Here is a 22,689-nt window from a genome sequence, read left to right on the forward strand (position 1 = left end):
CTAATCATGTTCAATGGCCATCGCGTAGTTTTATAATAGAAAATGTATACGTTTCAAAGCGGGCATTAAGTTTTCTCACTGAAATATTGTTTTTTTATAAATAGCTTGAAGTAGTTGATACACAATAAATTGCACGTTAAGATTGTCAATTATTAAAACGTAATGCCGATTTGGCCAGACTTCAAAGTGTGGCTTGGACTGATATTATACAAACATAATCACTGGAACTTGTGTCCCAAACTGCCTGTATGCAAATAAACCTGAATGAAGCGACGTCTTAAGGTATTGTAAGTGTCGTCAAATTAATTTGCTACGTTGGTACACTTTTGGACTTGACAAGCAGGCAGACACGACCGCCACATGACAGAGTTTCATCCTCTGAACACATAGTCACCATTTAAAGCTTTAATAAAAATCCTCATCTGTAATTATATGTTGGGGGGGGGGACCTATGAAATAATCATATTAAGGGCGTATTTTTTATAATAGTGCAAAGATCCAGCTTTTGTGTTTGGAAAACATAATAATTTGATATAAACTGATCAAGGAGCATAACCAACACAAGAAGAAAATTAACGTTAACACACGGTTTTTGATGGATAAATAACATAGCCTGCTGACAAAACGTATAATCAACACTACCACACTGTTAGATATAGAATAAGTATAACTATTAATGAGCACTCATTCAAACTATTGAAAATCTAATACTGTCAGTATTGTCTTATTTTATAATTGCCCAAATAGCCTTTTCTATATGAATACATTTACTGCCAAGTTAATTACCGTTAACATTGTAAAAAATATTTACAGTAAATGGGTGTGTTGATGTAGACTTATTGCTATAATTTTTTCAAGAAAACACACACGGTACAAATCTGCTTTTTGTCTTATGAAAAACCAAATACATTATGTGCATGCGTCCATTTATAGATGGTTCATGGTTCAATTCATTAAAACACTGTTATTGCTGGGAAATGTTATTATATATAAGTAAATCATTCTAGATGTTATATATTTAGTCATATGTTAACTAACTTTTAAATGGGTACGACAACTTATTTTTTAACACTTCAGTGACAGTAGTAAATTGAGAATTGAAATGTATTTGATTTCCGTTACGCGTGTAAACAAACTTTCATATTTTGGCAACATAGGTAAAATTGATTGATATCATTTGGGATTTGTTTTAACCTGTCGTGTCTTCATAATATAAGTTAAATGTATTATAGCATTAACAAACAAAACATAGTTTATATTATTTAAAAACAACAACTTACAGATTCGTCTGTGCATGCAGGAGGGCAATTGCATTATGTTGGGATTGTACAGTAATAACAACGCATCACTGGACATTAGTTATCATGTGACCTGTGTTAAAGATGTAATGTGCTAGACCATACAGTTAATCTAAGGTTATTCGTCCAAACTTAAAAATCATTTATTGACCAACTTAGTCATTTATTGACAAGATGCAACTACAAAATAAGCGAACTTTTCGAAAGACCCTTTCCGACTAAAGGATGCCTGGGCAAAAATATGTGTGAACAAAAATTATATAACTGTATCGCTTGGTCTGACTTCATATGACATATATACTGTCTATTTAAATATATTTAATTAGTATTGACAATATGCGATGGAACATTTTGTACATATTTTGTCATATATAAAGAACCCAACAAGTATTTACAACAAAACATCACGAGGCAAAATTAAGACAAATCATAAGAATAAGATATAAACAACCTATAGAATCCGATTATCACAACAATGTACATTATAACTGGCACACTTGCAAAATCAAAATAATGAGTCGACATCTAAAAGTCAAAGGCTTTTTTTCAATTTTACACTATTATTTGCGTTTCATACAATTAACATAAACAATTGGTTATGTATATTTGTTTAATAATCTTACTTTTGTTTTTATTATTTGCTGATAGAGAAACAACGTAATTTCTTGTTGTCAAACACTATAACTGTCTAACATATACTTCACATCGTCCCAGTTCTAACACGTCGTTTCCTTTGTATGGATGATCGAGACATTGCGATTGTTATTACTTTGTCCATGTTCTTTATTATTCCAGATATTCGGAAACCAGCCTTTTTTGCATTTCCCTACACAGAAGCTCCGCTTTAACGTGCTCCAAAACTTCTCGCTGAACCAACAGTATATGATGAAGTTAAACGAGGACCTCAGAACTAGAAACAATATGGTCGCATAAGTCATTTTGTTGAAAAGCGGGGAAAAGACGTCCAGAAAAAGTCTCTTATAAATGTTCAGAACAATGTACGGCCCTTGGCACACACCGGACACAATCACAACCATAATTAGCATTCGGGTGATTCTCATTTCCTCCTTAGAGATGATTGTCCGTACGTTGGAGTCGTTCGCCATGTGGTGCTGCAAATACTTTGTGGAACGATGTATTTCTAATATCAGTAAAATGTTTAAGACAAGAACCAATATGACCGGTGCTATTGCAAAAAGACAACAGTCCGCCCAGCTGGAAACGTGTCGAAACTCCTTATTTAGCCCTAGGTTTGTGATGATTATTGCTGGCAATTCCCTTTGTACACATGGGTCCCAGTGAAACTCAACTTTATATCGAAATATCCAAACGACATGATACAGCGTTGCAATGGCGATGATAGATATAATGATAATCCGAGCCCGTACTACTGTACATATTGTCATTGCACGAAGTGGGTGACAAATGGCAATGTATCGTTCCACTGTCAACATAACGGTCAGCCACACTGATGCGAAAAGGAAAATGTTAATGAAAATGTTTCCATAGGTCATTATCACCAGGTAGTAATGGTGGGTAACCCGTTCTAGTCGCGTATCGAAGATTCGCACGCCTATAACTACCAAGAACAGCAGGTCAGCCACTGCTTGAGATATAAGATAATTATTTGTCGATGTTGACATGCTTTTTTTAATCAACACAGTAAGTGTCAAGATAATTCCGATGATCCCAAACATGCATATAATAGGAAGAAGAGTGTGCATACATAGTGTATATCCTGGCAGACCTTCTTTTATACTTTGCATATTATTTTGACATAAGTCATCGTAAAAGTCGTATGTCAAATTCAATGATGCCTCACTTATTGTCATGTTTGTAATGTTTATTACCTGAGGATTTTGCATCGTCAGGTTGTTAACCGATTTGAGAACGGCATCCATGTAATAATCACCCATTTTAGCTTCGAAGTGTGCTTTGCAGTTTTTTCTTCGCAATCCTCATGTGATATACCTGGAGCATTTTCCTAGTGTCGCTGATCGATTGTAAACACGGTTTACATGCTATCTGAAAATATAGTCAACACTCTAGTGTATGGAGTTATATATTTATATAGCATGCAATAGAAATAAATGTACGTTAATAAAACATGATTTACGGATCTATGCACGGATCTTTCTCATGTAAAGTTACACTTAAGCATTATTTATCTATAATAAATACCGAGGCAAGTTCCAAGAAAATCTAAATTAATTTTCAAAATATAATAATTGTAATTTGATTGTTTAAGGAACGAATACATTTTCTTCTGTTTTTATTTTGCGTTTCAAAAACAATTGGACTAACACTCTCTCGCCCTTGATGTTTACTAATACTATATATTAGAACGTATTGATTTGTTGATCAATATACTTTAAAATATATAAAAAAAATCTTAAGTTAATGAAATTATAAACATGCCGTACAACAGTTTGTGTCAGTATTTCCAACATACACAAAGCACGCAAAATTGTGATCCTTGTATGCGCTAAATTGTGTTCTTTCTGATTTTTTACATATTGGTTGAAATATCGTAATTGTTACTATGTTTATCCAAAGTTTAAGCTTAAATATTGTTGAAAACAATGATATGTTTTTAATGTGTATTTACAAAATAAGTCATCATTGCCCAACAAATCAATATACAATTCATTAAATGCATTTGGTTTAATGTCGATAATCACCACAATATTACATCTAATAGCTATATTAACATGGGTTGAATGACAGTGTTATTGTTTTTAAAGTTCTTAATAGGGAGGACAAATGAAGTAACGACCTAACTAATGCTATTTTTATAGACATGCACATTTCTGTTTATTATCAATTTAGAAATTATAAATAAAACAATTTGTACCTATATTATGGCTTTACAAAACTTCATTAGACGGACCGCTCGGATTGTGAGAAGTATTTTCTTACAGAATAACCCGTTACTAAAGCAGAAACCAATAATTGAATATTATAACGAATTATCTGTTAACAGAAATAATTAAATGTATCATTCTTACACATTTTTGCACTTAATACACGGGTTTCAATAGAAATTTAATTAATCTTCCAACGCGTAATGAAAAGATTTCATAAGACAAAAGAACATTTACATACCTTTTGGTCAATCTTTTATTATTTATAATCATATACAGTATACCTTACTTCTAATAACCAAGATGAGTCCTCTTTTAAGCAGCTTGATAACACATGCAAATACGTTTTTTTGATACCCTTATAAGTGTCCCTAAAGCCATCGATGTTAAGAACTAAACCATTTTCCACTGAAAACTATTTCTGTATTTCAAATGATTTTTAACAACATCGCAATATCGATTCGTCCCACACACAGGTGGAAAATTGTTTGCAGAGTTTTACATGTTTCTGTCTTCAGTATATCCGTATCAGTTTGCTGAGAAATTTGGAAATGTTTACAACTGCTGTGCAATGATGATACATTTAATGTCAGAAAATGAAAACGCCCAATACATAATGATAGAATTTTTTGAGCTTGTTGAGAGATGTTAACACAATGACATTCCTTTAAAATGTGGGGATCGTTCAAATATTTTATAGTTATTAGAAAAATCTAGACATATTATCAGTCAGGCAATTCTTGTTAACGTTAGTAAAAAATATCTAATTTTATGTTTAAGTGCGTGCATATCCGCGAGCGTTCGTTAATGTTTTCGTCCGTTCAATCTTTCGGTGTGTATTATCGGTTGTATCCAATATTTATTATCATTACAATTATAGATTAGGATGGCGAGGAAGAATATAATGACCATTATGATAATCATGATAATGATTATGCGAATATTATGCTATGATGAGCGTCATGAATGTCATGACACTAATAATTATGACTGTGCTTTCTTTTTATAATGCTATAATTGTCAAAGAAAAACTTTCGAGATTAAAAATATCACAGTTATCCTAAAATTTACCAGTTTCACAACTTATCTGAAGCGATTTAGTTCTTTGTGTTACACTATTACGCACATTATGTGCCATAAATTATGAGGTGACTCATCATTTTGCATTATTAAACAGCAGTAAAGCCAGTTGTGTAAACTGCACCAACAGGTATCCAAGTAAAACAATGTTTAGCCAATTTTGCGTCTTTAATTTTCCACAAGTTCTCTGAAATTAAACAACATAATGTGTCAGAAGTTGATTGTATACTTAATGTTTTTCTGCTCGCGGAGTTAGATAGCAAATAGTGATAGAGAAGTACACTCTACAGTATCACACTCATGTGCTATACACGTATTCATGCACTTAAAGTATATGACTGCTTACCAATAATTGTATTTAACGAAATAGTTATATTAAATAGGGTTTTTGGTTTTCATTAATATGTCTAACGTGAGTAGATCTACAGAGTTGCGTCTGTAGCAAACTTCCTTCATAACATTCAACAGTTTGAAATGTTTTCTGAATATAAAGGGAATATAATCAGTTATGTGAAATCACATGGCGTGGCAGTATGGCATTTCTTTGGCAGTTACCCAGCTGATAGGGCGTTTTTCAGTAAAAACATTGTCAGTGTCCTTACTTACAATCATAAGAATCAATATATCGTGTATAAATAATGTGTATGTCATTGGTGAAAGTAAGATATCCTGATTAGAGTAGATTGGTATTTTTACACTGAATTAAAAAAACTGTAGACAGTGTAATGAGTCATAGCTTTATTTTGTATTGTAGACAGGATATAACCGCATGAGAACAGTTTGTTGCATGGCATTTGAAAGATTAAAATATCTGATGCTCATTTTAAAAACATGTCTACAGCCATAGCATGTTAATAGTTCTGTATTTAAATGTAAATATTGTTTACGTTATCCACAAATCGCTTAAGGGAATATCAACTGCATCGTCAAAATGATCAATGAAATTAAGGTTTCTGACACCACTGAAAAGGCAGTGTGCATTATTTCGAAGCTAAAAGGACCTCTACTATTAAAATCCGAGTATTTACCTGCACATTCATTTTTGGTGGTATATTACAATTTAAATGTTACCTTTTTTGTTAAAGTAACATTACGACTCAAAATCAACGAAAGTTTCGTACAATTGTTCGTAAAATAAACTTAACCAATTAAAAATCAGTGTTCCTTATGGCAAATGCCGAAATTTCAACGCTAGATGTGGTCTGGTAAAATAGATGTTTGTAGATACAATATGCTCGTTTTGATTATTGTTTTGCATATCTATTCATATATATATTTATCAAAAGTAAAAACGTATTTGATTGGTTTCTTACTAGACACATTCTGTTGTACCGAAGATTGTATTCGTGTTGCGAAACAATTAATTAGTGAGTGCTTTGTTATGAAAACAATAAAACAGATCATACTTAAGTTAAGTGTTTGACTTGCTCTATACAGCAACATTTTACTGGATTCACTTTATAATTTCTGTTGGCGTATTAGAAATGATTGAGTTTCTGGTTTGAATAAATCGTAAATCATATAGCGCTCTGTCAATTATTTTACCACCAATGTCAATTCCTAGAAACATCGTCATCAACTTGTCTGCTCTGTTTATTATTATAATTGGTCCCAATATTGACAAAAGAATATCATATTATATTGCTTTTACTGCGCACTATTTGCCTTATTTTGTCAATCCTATCATTTGAATGCCTTGTGAAAATTATTTGGCAAACAACTTATTTCCTTCAGGCACGCAGGAATACTTATGACATTCAACGTAGACGAATGAACGTGTAGCCTAATGTAGAATTGAAATGAAATTCGACGTCACTGCGTATAATTTTGTCAAACTTTTTCAAAAAGTGTTCGCCCATAATATGATTTAAATATAAAACAACATTTATGTTATGTATGTTATACGTCAAAACACGTAAATGATAAATGAGCACAGCGTTTAAAAACATTTAAAAAGCACTCTGTTACTTAAGAAGAATGAATCAAGTATTTTCTAAAACGAGGCATGCCAATTATCATCGGCTAAGGATAACCAACAATTTCAAACATTCGTTCGCTCGATCTTTATGTTCATCTTACATCTGTGAAGGTAAAACACAATTACCTATTGTACATCATGTAATAGCCATAAAATGGCCAATATGTAACATATATGATTTCTTAAGACGAGTAACGAAGAGAACATTGTACATAATAGAGAAATTATATAATACTTGATATTGTACCAACGTATTTCTAATTGCAGCTATCCATCACTTACGCTACATGTAGATTTACAAAAGCTCGCTTAATAGCATGTTTCAATAAAACACAAAGGCTTAGTTGGAATATTGCAAATATTTCTTTGATGTGACATTTATTATGGATCATTATTGAAATTAGTGTATGCCTCTATTATTTCAGGGATTTGAAGCCTTTTCCTGGAATGTTTGAAAAATTGCGTGGATTCTGAGAAGTGTTGTTTTTGAACACTGTTGACATTAACTCCATAAAAAACATGAGGAATGAATATAATGGCTCTATTGTGAGCATCTGGTAATTTATAGTATTCGTCTTAAAATATATGTTTGTATTTCCATTCTCCTCCAATCTTCTGCTGTTCCAAATAAAACATGAAAATAATTTCAATTTTTCACAATCTGAAAATTGTAATAGCCTATTAACGTTTGTATTTATAGTTTAGGATTTTATAAATAGAAAACACATAACACTCACGAAACATTCTTCAGACTGCCTGATATCGTGTAGATTTTATTATCACGCCTTTAGCGACTTTCTGCTCGTGCAAATAATGAAGTTACACTTTCTGATATATTTCAGTTATGTCTGATTATATTTTTACAGTCAAACACTAAATACGTTTAACAGTATATATTTCATTTCTTACTAATGTCCATTTATTAAGTAACACACTACAGGAATAAAACAAAATGTTCCATCTATGCAAATGTAGAGTGTTTATTTTTAATACTTCCCGTGTTCTTTAGCTATCTTACTTAGAGTGAGGGTACGACGTATCTCACGGAACAATGAAAAACAATGACGTCAAATTGAAAATTGTGGAGAAAATTCACAAACATACCATGGTTATAATCTTTCCGCTTAAGATACAGTTATCTTTAACATGGTAAACTGCACGATTCACTTGAGCTCATTTCTCCAAAACAGTGGCTGCAATTGTTACAATTTAATGAATATTGACGTTTGTTAACAGCAATAATCGTTCTATTTAATTTGAGAATTATGAATGACAGTAACCATAAACCATGTTTAGTTAATTTTCTGGTGTCGATTCATATTGACATAGAAACTTTCTTTGAGTGCAAATAAGTTATGTTATTAAGCATTTTTCCAATGTTATATTCTTCTAAGTATTCTGCTTCTTGGGTATATAAGCCATCGAACAACTCATAGAACGGTCCAAAGCGTTGCAACCAAAATAAATAATTGCTGGTGAAATGGTTATATTGTGTACTAGATATTATAGAACTATGAACATTCCCTTTCAGTGAGTATAGTTGGTTGAGGTTCGACTAGACATTACACGGTTTAATCCCAATATCCTTCGGATTAATGGTTCCAAGCTTTAAATGTTCTTGTTTTCTTTTATTTTTTGAATTTACTATATGTCGTATACTATAAAAAGACGGTAATGTAAAGACAGCAATTAATTTCCTTATACTTTTTCTGACGTGTTATTATAATTTTAGTGCATGAATGTTATGCTGAGCGTCCAAACCCACTAGGATGAAAGCAATATACATACTTTGGCTAAAAAATGTCTGATAAAATGATAATATTCTGTTAAATTGTTATTTGCTCACCGTTGAGATCAATTCATTATTGATACATTTAAAAAAAATCTGATTTGTTGAAACGTTATAACAATGTAAAATTCTTATTGATGAATTCAAAAAATTCGTTATAACAATGAAATCACAACATAGCACACACTTGTGATGATTGGAGCCAGATATTAACTCAAACAACTTAACATAAACGTATGATTTTTTCGTGCCTCAGAAAGTATTTTGCTACTCTGTTGAAAATAAATTCAAATTCAAATTGTTGTTTAAAATAGTAGTTTTTCAATTGTGCAGTACATATACATTAGATATTTTTATTAACACGAACGTGTTAGTTATAATTAAGGTCTTACAATAAGGTGCGACCGTTGTTCAACTGTTTTTAACAGGAAATGGTGCGCATTGTCCGTGCTTACGAGTTTACCAGCTTGTAATTAATCATTATATGGTTAAAATCATATGTAATGTATTTTGCGGTACTGTACAGGCAATAAGTCACTGGTCGTTAATAAAATAAAAACGTGTGTTTCTAAGATCTTTTCTGCTGATAATCATAACGGAGTGGTACAGTTTGTCACACAATTGGTTTGTTTAAAAATAAAATTCACTCCACAGCTGTTATTGTGTTTTCAAAAGCTTAATATATTATGAACAACGTTAATAATTTATTGAATTTACTCTTCAAAAGAGTGAATATACAGCAATCTTATGCACGTTGTTTCCCAGATAAGCTTGTGCATTCCTTATATACAAAAAATGAGTGCAACGTTTAAATAATGAGATATGTAATTATCACATTACCTGGGCGGGAACTTATAACATGTTTACACAGACTGGTGGTACGGCAACAATAGATGATAAAGTACAACGTAGAATAACTAATACCCTTTATGGTTCTTCTTCCGAATAAGATTGTGTGTGTTTGTTGTTTTTCTTTTTCAACAATAAACATCAATTCTTTTATAAATACTCGTTGTTAAATACATCATAGTACCAGTCGATTTTTTCCTTTCAACATATGTTTTCCTATGATGGTCTCTGTTTTAATTAATGATAACCGTCACGTTTTAATAGTGATACACACTTATGAATTAGGATACATATAAATCGTTATTTTAAAAAAAATACCAATATTCAAACATGGGTTTAATTTATTTATATTAATAGTCGATGTTGATACAAGTTTGGAAAGAATAAGTAATATATATATATATATATATATTGCTCGGGTAACAAATACAAATCTATTTAGTGTACATAAAACACTTCTTAATGGTGGAAAGCTCATCACATAATGTCTAACGGTTTTTTCAACGTCTTGTTTTGCAGTGAATCAGTCAAGTGGATTGAACAGCCTTCAACTCTTCCTACCGACAAAATATGGACAGTTCTAACGATTACCAGAATGACAGGTTAATAACGGATCCTGAACCAAGATAAAACAGGATCAATATCTGTATGTGGAATTGTTCTTAGGGTTTATGAGGTCAACCGTTCTTATTTCCTGTGGTTCTCCGAATAATTTTTGCAGTGATTATAATTGATATGTGTTCACATACAGTTGTTTATGCACTGAGTGACGGAGATCCCTTCCGTAAAATAAATTGTATTGCTCTCCGCATTTACGACTACTTGAAGTCAATAATTGATTGTGTCAACTTTGGTGGACTGCAGTTGTTATAAAATAAACTACTAAGTCTATTAAGTCTTAAACTACTAAACTATTAACTATTACATTAAGTCGAGTAGTTTAATATCTTGTCTTTATAAAAAGTTTCATTGGTTATAAGTTTATAATTATTTTAAATTATTAAGGCAATGATAGAAGTTTTGAGAAAGCAGTTGCAAGGACAGTGATGTTATAGCGCTGAAATAAGATAGACTAGTAGTCCCTTTCTTTTTTTGAATATGTCAATAAGAAATGCCTCGGCTTGCAGCAAGCATGCGTTTGACATCTTGAAACGTTAATATCCAACTGCGATTAGTGTTCAATATAAACCATACCTTAAATTAGTGCTATACTGAATATATACGTGTATTCTAAACCATACCTTAAATTAGTGCTATACTGAATATATACGTCAATATAAATCATACCTTAAATTAGTGCTATGCTGAATATATACGTGTATTCTAAACCATACCTTAAATTAGTGCTATACTGAATATATACGTGTATTCTAAACCATACCTTAAATTAGTGCTATACTGAATATATACGTGTATTCTAAACCATACCTTAAATTACTGCTATGCTGAATATATACGTGTATTCTAAACCATACCTTAAATTAGTGCTATACTGAATATATACGTGTATTCTAAACCATACCTTAAATTAGTGCTATACTGAATATATACGTGTATTCTCCAGCCTATCATACCTTAAATTAGTGCTATACTGAATATATACGTGTATTATAAACCATACCTTAAATTAGTGCTATACTGAATATATACGTGTATTATAAACCATACCTTAAATTAGTGCTATACTGAATATATACGTGTATTCTAAACCATACCTTAAATTAGTGCTATACTGAATATATACGTGTATTCTAAACCATACCTTAAATTAGTGCTATACTGAATATATACGTGTATTCTAAACCATACCTTAAATTAGTGCTATACTGAATATATACGTGTATTATAAACCATACCTTAAATTACTGCTATACTGAATATATACGTGTATTCTCCAGCCTACTTAAAACAAGGGTTTCAGTTCTTGACATTTTGTATGTGCTTTATTGAATGCTAACGCACAATAATATGATCTGATAAACATTTGTATAACACAGAAAAGGGCCAGAAATAAACATGTGTAATAAGTCTTATTATTCCAAAGTCATATTTGCTCATTAAAAAATATATTAAAGATTCAAACTTTAACCGTAAAAGGCGTATAGATGTGTATGATGTGTTTTATTTATATTATAAGAATACTAGCTAACAATAACAAGCATCACTCCGAAATTTCATTATCGCCGTTATTAAGCCATATATGTGACCTTTGTTAGCTTGCATAAACTATTCACATTCATAATTGTTTCTATAATGTTTAACTATGTTAACACAGGGCCCATTCATTATACACTGCAATTTTTTAAATTATTCATTGATATATTTTAACTTAATGTTTAAACAATCTAAATACGTTTAATTCCGGTAATAGTAAATGATATGCGTCTAACTTGTAACTTGTTTGTTCAGATTTAAAAAGATTCGCATTTCGTATAACCTGAACTATTTCATGTATTACTCTTTAATTCAAATGTTATAAATAATTGGTAACACAATCCAACTAATTTATTTGAAATAAACTACTAAAATAAATTTGAAAACGCAATAATAAGGCATAAACAAATAAATCAAAACACCAACCTTTATTCGATTTTTTGTTGGTTTTTGGAACATCAGCATTTATATTGCTAGACGCATTGTTGAATGTATTTGAGAAACCGTTCCAGTATTCAATTATAAATGTATTAATCTATTATCATTACACATCCTGATTTTAAACAATTTACACTGTCTTAACCTCAGAGTTTTCTGTTTCCCCAACAGATACCATATAATTCACAGCTTATATGTCAACTATATAAATGCCCAGTATATGTAACTGAATGACTCAATTTTAACACTTCATATATCTGACGAAGATAAATTATTTCCCATAGAAGAGAACAATTTTTAACATTCAATTGTGCCAATCATAATCTCACTGTAGGATCACTCTTAATGTCTTGAAAGGAAAATAATCAGCTCCAATACACCACCGCCACTTCGTGAACGATCATCTGTAGACTGCTAAGCATTAACTCTTGAACCGACTATTATATAATATATTATTCATGTGGAAAATTCCCCTGATCTAGCCAGATTTTATCCACTGCGCGAGAGCCAATAAACGGCAAGCAATCCTTCGGAAGCAGATGTTTGGCAAATATTCGAAACCTCAATGTTCAGTTCTACAATTATCAAGTATAAGTTGACATGTGATGGAAGTTGCATTCTAGGAAAATGGCGGTAATTTGATACAACTGTGTTTCTTGGTTTTACACAGGATCATGGTTATTCAATTATCATACTGAAATTACAAGACTGAAAATTAACTAAGATCCGACAAGACATAAACATTTGTCCTCAACAGTTGTTTATTCATATGATATGTTTGTCACATTCCGGTATTCATCAGAGAAGTTAGTTTAATATGCATTGTTAACATGTAACGGTTAAGCAATAATTGTATACCAATATTAACATAGTATTACAAGAGTATTGCATTACATTTTCTTAAGATGTAGTTTTGCATCATCTTTTTGATCAAATATAATTCATATCCGTTCTGTAATTTATAGACCAATTGATTTACAAAACCATTTTAGTTGAAAACTGTTTTAACTCGGTCATGTTTTAACATTTTCGAACTTACATAAAGCATCGGAAACGACCGATAATCACATATATATTGAGCATAGTTTAAACAGTAAAAGTGCTTGATTGTTTCAAATTTTAATAGAAGTATTGGAAATTGGCTTATTCAAGTAAGGTACAAATGGAATTCACAAAAACAGCAGTAGGAGATATGATAGACCGTGTCCAATTTCAATTAACATACGACACTGTTGCCGTTAGTGATCAATGCAGTCATCCGGGGCATGAACGGAGCCATCTCAATTTACATAATAATTTATCAATGATGACACTGGAGACATGTCGCATACCAAATCAATTTATCAATACACAATCTTTGACCTCGTCGGCCATTCTTTCTGAATTGTTTTGTAACATTTGTATGTATGACATCCTTAAAACTCTATTAAAATATCGTATTGTTGTATTACCGGCTTTGACTTATCGTTTACTAAACCTTATGGGCCTGATGAAAAGCACTATTTTCACAAAGATATAAGCTTTTTGAAACATCAACACAAAAAATGTATTATCGGAGTCTATTAGGTTTTTAATTTAAACTCATCTCCACAGTACATGGATTGATTATTAACAGTTTGATACGGATTATATCTACGTATGTTATCTTTGAATGTAGTATGAGGTGTTTTTAGAAAATCGTGATAACGGCATGTGCGAAAGATATCATCATTTCTTGCCTGTGAGGTCATGTGCACCTTCTTATTAAATTATTTGGCTGATGATGAAAAGCAAAATTACCTTCACGTAAGAAGGGCATAGTTTGCCCTGTATCCGTCCATCTTAGTTTTTGTCGGAACAATTATTAATGAGTCGATAAAAATATATATGAAGTCCAAAAACTTAATCTACATGTTGTTTGCTGCTTTTTGAAAGCGACATACATACCAATGTTAATCAGAAATGCGTTAGAAAATTAACAATTATTATTATTTAAGAATTGAATTAAATTTGATTCTTCTGAATATCTTTGTTGTAGGAATTATCGGAACATTTACACATAAATTAGGCGTAACTTTCCAAACTTTTCATACACCGAATATATTAAGAAACACTATTCAATTCGAATGATTAAAACGTAGTATGTGGAAAAGCTGCGATCGATTAAACTAGAATTGTTATCAAGGGCTGAAATTTGCTAGTGTTTAAATCTCGTTTCAGTTTCGGTCTACGAAAGGATAAAACGCTTTCGTTCGCGCTTGTAATGACGACATTTAACTGTTGACGAATAAAAAGCAAAGTCGTTTAGATTCGCGCGAAATACTATAACGCCATTTGGCCATTGCGAAGCAGGTTCATGTATATTCATGAATTAATTTGAATACGCATATTAGTTTACAAAATTAAAAATAATACACTGATCATGATAGCGAATTAACAAAGCCGAGTGCTGTGTTTACGTGAAAAAGCGAAACGTTTATTACATTTTTTTATCAAATGAGCCGACAACAAGATAAGATATTAGAAATCATATTCTTACTTCAGTTGAGATATGGCTACGACAATTTTTTAGACAAATATTTTTTATAACCCCGCTATAATTAAGCTGGTCTTTACGCTGGTCAGTTCCTAACTTTTGGCCTATGTTATCTTCCATTATTTTTACAATTTACTTACACATTTCACGTTTAATCTTCAAAAGGTAATGCAGTGTGTGTATTATTAGATCAAACACCGATAGTCAACTATATGTTAAGTACTTCAAAGACGCAGACGTTTGAGTCGTTACGTAGATCATAAATAAAGCTCAAAGTCGTGTTTTCACAATTTTTTCTTCGACAACATTTCAAACTACCGACTGGCGTCAATCTTACACTCTGTGTGGCCGACTAGTGACTTCTTCAACAGTTTTCTTATCTAAACAAATAGGATAAGTATGCGGCTTTTTTGTCTCGATAACAAATATAGTCTTTCATATAGTGTAATATTTGACTTGTGTTTTGACAAAAATCACAATTTTAATTATATATATTATATATATAGTATAAATTACAGTTATATATGTTTGCACTGCATTTTAAATTATTTTAAATGCTTAATTTATTTGACAGAGAGTTACTACAAGGTTGTACTTTGACCAACGAGTTCAAAGATGACCATGTGATGTACCGATACTTGCTAGTATCATTTCCGATAGTTGTTGTCTAACACCTTCAATTGTTCGTAAAACATGCAATAGGGTGCATCACACTTTGAAGCGTTTAGTATCTGTCACAGTTATTTTTCTGAGAAGGGGTAGTACCATTGCGGTAGAAAATTGAACAGTTAATTGGCACTACCCCTGGTAATTGTCATAACACTATTGGGCGAAACCATTGCTTAATACAAGGTTTTCTACCCAATTACGCAAATGTTATGGTCCGTTGCCGTCATATATGCACCTGCCATGTTTTATGATGTTAATCTAGTTGTAAAACCCCATGACCGAAGTGTCATTACGAAAACAGGACCGAAATTTGGTAAAATAGCGCTGTAAAATAAACTGTCCGAAAACTTCGAGACATTAATTATGGACCAAAACTCGTGTGTCTGAAAATTAAGAGTCACGAAAAATAATTATTTTTGCTAAAAAAAGGGGTGTCCGAAAACTTAGAGTGTCCGAAAACATAGAGTAATTACGATAAAACAAATCAATATGTAAATTATATTACCTATTGTAAATAATATTAGTTATTTCTACATGAACTTTGGTTAATAATTAAAAAGTGGACTTACAATCATAGTATTGCAAGTTGCAATACTGTGATTGTAAGTCCATTTTTTAATTATTAACACAAGTTATTCATCTAAACTATCCATGTTTATACTTTAAATAATTTAACTCTTTTTATTTTCGTGATCTTTACTGCACTAATTTGATGTAATTTTATGACTACACCGATAACATGTCAACTCAGTGATTCGTAAGCCATTTATATGGCTGGGTAGTACAATGTTTTGTAAATATGTTTGCTTATTATAATATTGATCGTATTATTGCTGTAAATACCAATGTTTATTAATGTACTATGCGTCAATTTAATAAACTATACAACTACTACACACCGATTGACGGGTTGCATGCGCTTACCCTGGACATAACTTATAAGTGAAACACGCGATGGACAATACCTTCCTGCATTCCCCTCGTCTCGTTTGGCGTTGACATATGATGCCCATTTATGCATCCATTAAGGTAGAAATGATATTGAACTTGATGTAAAACAGAGATGAATTAATATTATCCTAAGTAATCTAAACTTTGTGACATAAATGTATCGAGTTATGAACTTTGTATTCTAAAACAGTGTTATTTGATCTTATTTCTTTGCACTAATCTATACTTTACCAAATTGTATGCGCTTAGATTACAAGAGCGTGACGAAAATAGTTCGGTATTTGAGATGCACAGAAGGCATGAGTAAGTCATGCCGGTTCAAGGGCATATGGAGTCCCATTATCAGTCTACTGAAATAGCAGTTGTTAACAAACATTATATGAAAATGAATTCTTTCTAACATGCGCTTGTAGTTTATGTAAGGCAAGTTGACAAGTGCATAAGGAATACACGGCAAAATATATAAAACAACATTTAACATAATATGATTAAAGCTAGAAAATCCGCCTCCAAACATTCCACACAAGATCTGGGGCGCGCCGAACAAAATATTTCGGCCAAAATCGAAATTCAAATTATATAAAAACAATATAATTGCATTTACATGAAAAAGCCATAAACGAAAATATACATTCCAGTTGCAATTTGATTCAGTTAAAGTTAACATACGTGAGAGCAACAGCGTAAGAACTTATCATATGCGTAGTACACATCGTAATGCATAAGCGCAAAACGCCATACCGCATTGTGTGAAATGGCCGATTATATATCTTGTTTGGATATGCATACATCGATATCCAAAACGAATTTATATTATGTGAAAGTATGTCAGAAATAGTTATTTAAGCCGAACATTATTCATATTGATTCGACGAAACGTTTTGTTGGTAGAGATAAATCGAATATAAAGCATTTTGACATACGATTAAAACTATTGCTTCGCAATTATTCTTTTTTTTTCAACCTAACCTAAGACCCAAGCATGAATATAACATCAGAAAGCATGAATGAATTGTTTTCACGACATAATTAAGTGAGCGATAACAATACACCATGCTGCATGAAAAATAAATACAAGAAACAGGCAACATAAACAAACTTTATTTGCGATATATAAATAATATAACTTGATGATAATAACGATATAATTAGTATGAAATATGCTAGTATGTCGCAAATACAAAAAAGCATTTAACATAAAATCTAATAGAAACACAATCAGAGCGTCATCAATTATAGATAAGCCAAATATCTCAATACAAATTGGCATGTATTATACTTTTTAAATATTTTGTAATATTCTAATATCGTATCGTTATCAGTTTACAATTTTCAAAACTCCTCAATTGCAGTCTTTTACTTGCTTGGTGAGATATGTTTTAACTTAAATATAGATTATGTTAATTATCTTTTCAGTCCCAAAGTGTTCTTCGAATACTGTATATGTTTTCTCTTAAACTATCCCATTATTAAAGGGGCCTTTTCACAGATTTTGGCATTTTTTTAACTGATTCATTAAATGCTTTATATTGATAAATGTAAACATTGGATCATAAAAGCTCCAGTAAAAAATCAAGAAAAAAATTAAAAAAAGGAAAAGAACATTGCCCGGAGCAGGTTTCGAACCAGTGACCCCTGGAGTCCTGCCAGAGTCCTGAAGTAAAAACGCTTTAGCCTACTGAGCTATTCCGCCGAGTACACATTCTTGACGTATTTTATACCTTATAAAAGCAATCTTCGTAGTTTCACAAAATTTAACGACAAAAACAGAACTCTCCAAATTATGCAATCGTTTCGCGTTGCAACGCTTTATAATTTTTAGGTTTTAAAATCGTCAAAAGATGCATATAATGGCTATATTAGAGCATGGTTAATGTTCAGTATTACTGTTTCCTCACAAATATCATAACTAAAACAAAAACTTACAAATCTGAAACAACTTTTTTCAATTTTGTCAATTTACCAAAGCGTGAAAAGATCCCTTTAAATGAAATTTGGTAGTGTGTGTGTACCTCTACAAGTACTGAGCATTGTTCTTTTAATGTTTTTCTCAGAATTTTGTGCAAAATGGAGCACCGCTGTACATTTTTCTTTCATATTATAGTCATTTATCATAGCATTCCAGTATAATAAATCATATCTTCTACAGTACTGTTGAACAGCAGAAGTATCTCAGAAGCATCTCAATAGTAATGATAGTTATACATGGGGATAGTCACATAATAGTCAAGATGGCGACGTCTATACTGAGACAGTTATATTTCGCCGTTTTTTTTTTACCCTTTATCACTTCTGTTAATTTTTTAAATGACGCTCACTTTTCAACCATATCAGTAAAAAGGTGATAAGCGTTAATTTCGTATTTAAATTTGCTTTATATATCGACTCTACTTCCCGCAAATTTTCTTAGTGGATCCCTTATTAGGTCATCCCGCTAAGAAATAAGTAAAGTCGAGATATACAGTGAATATTAATATGAAATAAAAGCCAGTAACGTTCTTCCTAATATGGCTGGAAAGTGAGCGGAATAAAAAAATAATAATACAAGTAATAAATGGTATAAAACGATGAAAAATACCTGCATCGGCATGGACGTCGCCATCTTGTCTGTCATGTGATTACACCTCTGTATAACGAACTATATAAAATGCGTTTAAAATTAACAATAATAATATCCTCATTGCCTCTATATCATTCACTCTGTAAATACTTTTGTTATTCCATAAGGCTTAGCAAATGTGAGGAATGCTTGATGCTTAACTTGCAGCAACAAAACAGTCGAATAATTAGTCGAATACTGAGTCAATGACTAAATAAAGTTACTGATTGCCCTTTAATCGTTCAGCGACTTACTTTGCCTACCGTCGGCAACAGTAATTTAGAGAATTATCCGGGCTGCGTTTAATGGTCAGAACAACTATACTTGCAGAGAATGCGTAAATAAACATGTTAAGAATGAATGCTTTACATTTTGCTATAAACGATTGCTCATTCAATTTCAAACTTGAAATGACTCGTAGCCACTTGTCACATCCCGATCTGAAGCTTCGGAAAACACGAAGTTTCGCGGTAGCGATCCTTAAGAGCGCACGGATTGTTTCATAACGTTATAACAAAATGCCGCGATAGACGCCACCGTTGGCCACGGTAGGATTTTGTTCTTCTGACACATAGAGTAACGTTTGTGCAAAAATTAAAAATAAATATCAACATTATTTGTAAAAACGCTTTGAAATTTTGAAACGTGTAGTTTTCATTTGCTTGTGTATACACGTTGCATGTGTTGTGTCAGTTTAAGACTTATGCATGACACGTATTACATCGCGAGATTGTATAATGGTTACGAGCTGAAGAGTATTGTCAAAAAGTCAGGGTATTGATACACGACAGAATGCACTTGAACAATGCTAACGTTGCAACACGAACGCCGATTTATAATTTCATACCGCAGTGGAGTGGAATGATTCAGTACGGAATATATTAATATGCACCGGTGTCCCACAAATGCTCCACGCCATAAAGGCTTAGGGAAGCGATGTCCTAACATTATTGATTCAATCAGCAGAAATGTAACATTTGCACACAGCCTAATCGGGTTGTGTTACATATTGTTCGCTCAAAATATTATAATAATTTAAGACGTGTACTCTATTATTATTCTACTTAACAATTATCACATACACGCAAACTATTTACAGTGAAATAGAAAGCGTATGGCTATATACCATTGCGCGTATAATTCAATATGAATACTGCTCCCTATTGGTTACATATATTTTTTATTAAACTGATGTTATTCAAGCATGAACAGATGGCCTGTACCTTTATCCAATCATTTCCGGTATGTAACCTTTAAATATTCAAAACTATTTCAATATAATTTCCAATGTGGTGGACATGATATATGTAAATTTGTAATTTACGGATATGATTTAGACATCTCAACTGTTTTATAACGTATTTTTCACGATGAACATGGTTTTGGTTTATTCAATATATACAATAGACAAACCGTCCATGAGTAAACATGATCAAAACATAGTAACATATATAAAGGCATGACATGTGATCAGTATTGAATTCCATATGTTGTTAAATAAAGTATCAATACATGAAAAGGTCTAGGACACATTATTTTTGGATTACAACATTTAGAATCTATTTAACAATCAATGCTATAAACGATAACATGAAAAACAACAAAGACGAATATACTAGAGAGCGAGAAGTCAAGTTTGGGTAATGCATTAAATACAATTAATCATAATAATATTTAAACAGGTTTCTTAGACTAAATGCTTTATGTACATACATAGCTAAGTTTATGTTGGTACTCATATTATCCGATGGCATTATTTCAATAAATTTGATCATGTTTGGTCTTTTCCAGTAATATATATTTATATACAATTTCCTAATATCATCATATAAAGAGCATTCTAATGTAAATGATATTCATCCTCAAGAACATTGCAATGTTGACATTTTCTATCTTGAAATGGTGTGGCTTCAGGTTTGTGCCATCTGCCTGATTCTATTTCTAATCTATGGGATGAAACCCTTAATCTACAAAGATCAGATCTAAACTTAGTTATGCTAACATGATGCAAATAGATTTTCTTGACACTATTTTCAAAGTATAATAACATGTATTATTATCTGCAAACATGGATTTTGTAGCATTTGATATTTGTTAAACATAACCTTAACAATATTTGCAGATAGTCAAGATAGCGGACTAAACTTCGCCTATTTTTCATATTGTAAACCGCGCCGGATGGAGATTCTCATTTTAAAGACTTAAATATGTATGGCCTATATAAAAAATAGGCACTTCTTTTTTGCTTGGTTTTCGCACATGAATTTCATACAGATGTGTAGTTCGTATTTTGAAATAATTCTCTTACAGCAAAGAAATGTACGTCGATTTATGGTGAGTGCATTGCAGGGAATTAGTACATTGATGTTTTGCAAAAAAAATCAAACACGTTCAAAAATATTACACTTATTATATAACGTGTACATTATAATTGCATACCTGAAACGAGTCTACCATAGGTGGCTATATTGTTTTTAAAAAGGTTGCATTATGTGTATATAGTAGTAATTATGGAGTGATAGAGTATAAAATTACGTATTTGCATATCTTGTTTATATTTACAAAACAGAAAATTCTTATTTAACCGAAACAAATCTAAAATGAATAGCCCAATACCAACATAAAAATTACAATAAGTATTAGTACCAAACAATTATTAAAAATTACCGAAACGAAATATTGGTAACCTCTTCATTCAATACAATATGTCTCGCGCAGTAGCTATAAACGTCGATAAAACTCTCAAAAGTAAACGTAGTGCTAAGGTAAATTTTACTGGATTATTGTGTGTAATTAAACAAATAAATAATCATGTTTAAACAAGTATTACTAACTGTCAAGAAGTAACCATTGTTTAAGATGTTATTGTAATCCCCAAATAGCAATGTCCTACTGTTTTAAGAAAATGACTATTGTCCATATTAAAGTCCTATATAAAAGCACCTTGTCGTATATGCAGTAAACATGATCACAGTTCTAACAAGTTGTTTCCTTGGTGTGGATAACATAGATCTTACGGTTGTTATTAATGTGTCCATGCTCACTTTTGTTCCATATAATTGGCTTGCACTTGTCTACACAGAAAATACGCTTGAACGTGTTCCGAAACTTTTCGCTAAACCAACAGTATATAACGAAGTTGAAAGAAGACCTTAGGGCTAGAAACAATACGGTAACATAGGTCATTGTATTAAAGTTCGGAAATAAAACATTTGGAAAAAGTCCCTTAAACACAGTTAGAAGAATGTATGGTCCTTGACACACACCGGACACAATCACAACCAAAATAAGCATCACAGTAATCCGCTGTTCCTCAGACGAAATGATGGTCTGTACATTAGAGTCGTTCGCCAAATGGTAACGCAAGTACTTGGTTGAACGGTGGATTTCTAGAATCAGTAATATGTTTAAAACAACAACCAATGTTATTGGGGCAATTGCGAGAAGAATACAGTTCAACCAGCTGTAAACTTTTCGAAACTCTTGATTCAGCCCTACCGTTGTC

General features: G+C 31.7%; 1 protein-coding gene across 1 annotated transcript; it reads right to left on the minus strand.

Moving 5' to 3' along the window:
- Nucleotides 1-826: 826 nt before the first annotated feature.
- Nucleotides 827-12,848, minus strand: LOC127868220 (thyrotropin-releasing hormone receptor-like). The gene is made up of 2 exons (XM_052409868.1): nucleotides 12,439-12,848; nucleotides 827-3,323 (listed from the first exon to the last, which is right to left on the minus strand). The coding sequence occupies exon 2, from the start codon at nucleotides 3,212-3,214 to the stop codon at nucleotides 2,015-2,017; it is 1,200 nt and encodes a 399-aa protein (XP_052265828.1). The 5' UTR covers nucleotides 3,215-3,323; nucleotides 12,439-12,848; the 3' UTR covers nucleotides 827-2,014.
- Between the last annotated feature and the right edge of the window lie 9,841 nt (nucleotides 12,849-22,689).

This window comes from Dreissena polymorpha, chromosome 1, assembly GCF_020536995.1.
Source record: "Dreissena polymorpha isolate Duluth1 chromosome 1, UMN_Dpol_1.0, whole genome shotgun sequence".
Taxonomy (NCBI): domain Eukaryota; kingdom Metazoa; phylum Mollusca; class Bivalvia; order Myida; family Dreissenidae; genus Dreissena; species Dreissena polymorpha.

Excerpts from the sequence above, each read along its gene's own strand:
- LOC127868220 (XM_052409868.1), bottom strand. The coding sequence starts at position 3,214 with ATGGGTGATTATTACATGGATGCCGTTCTCAAATCGGTTAACAACCTG.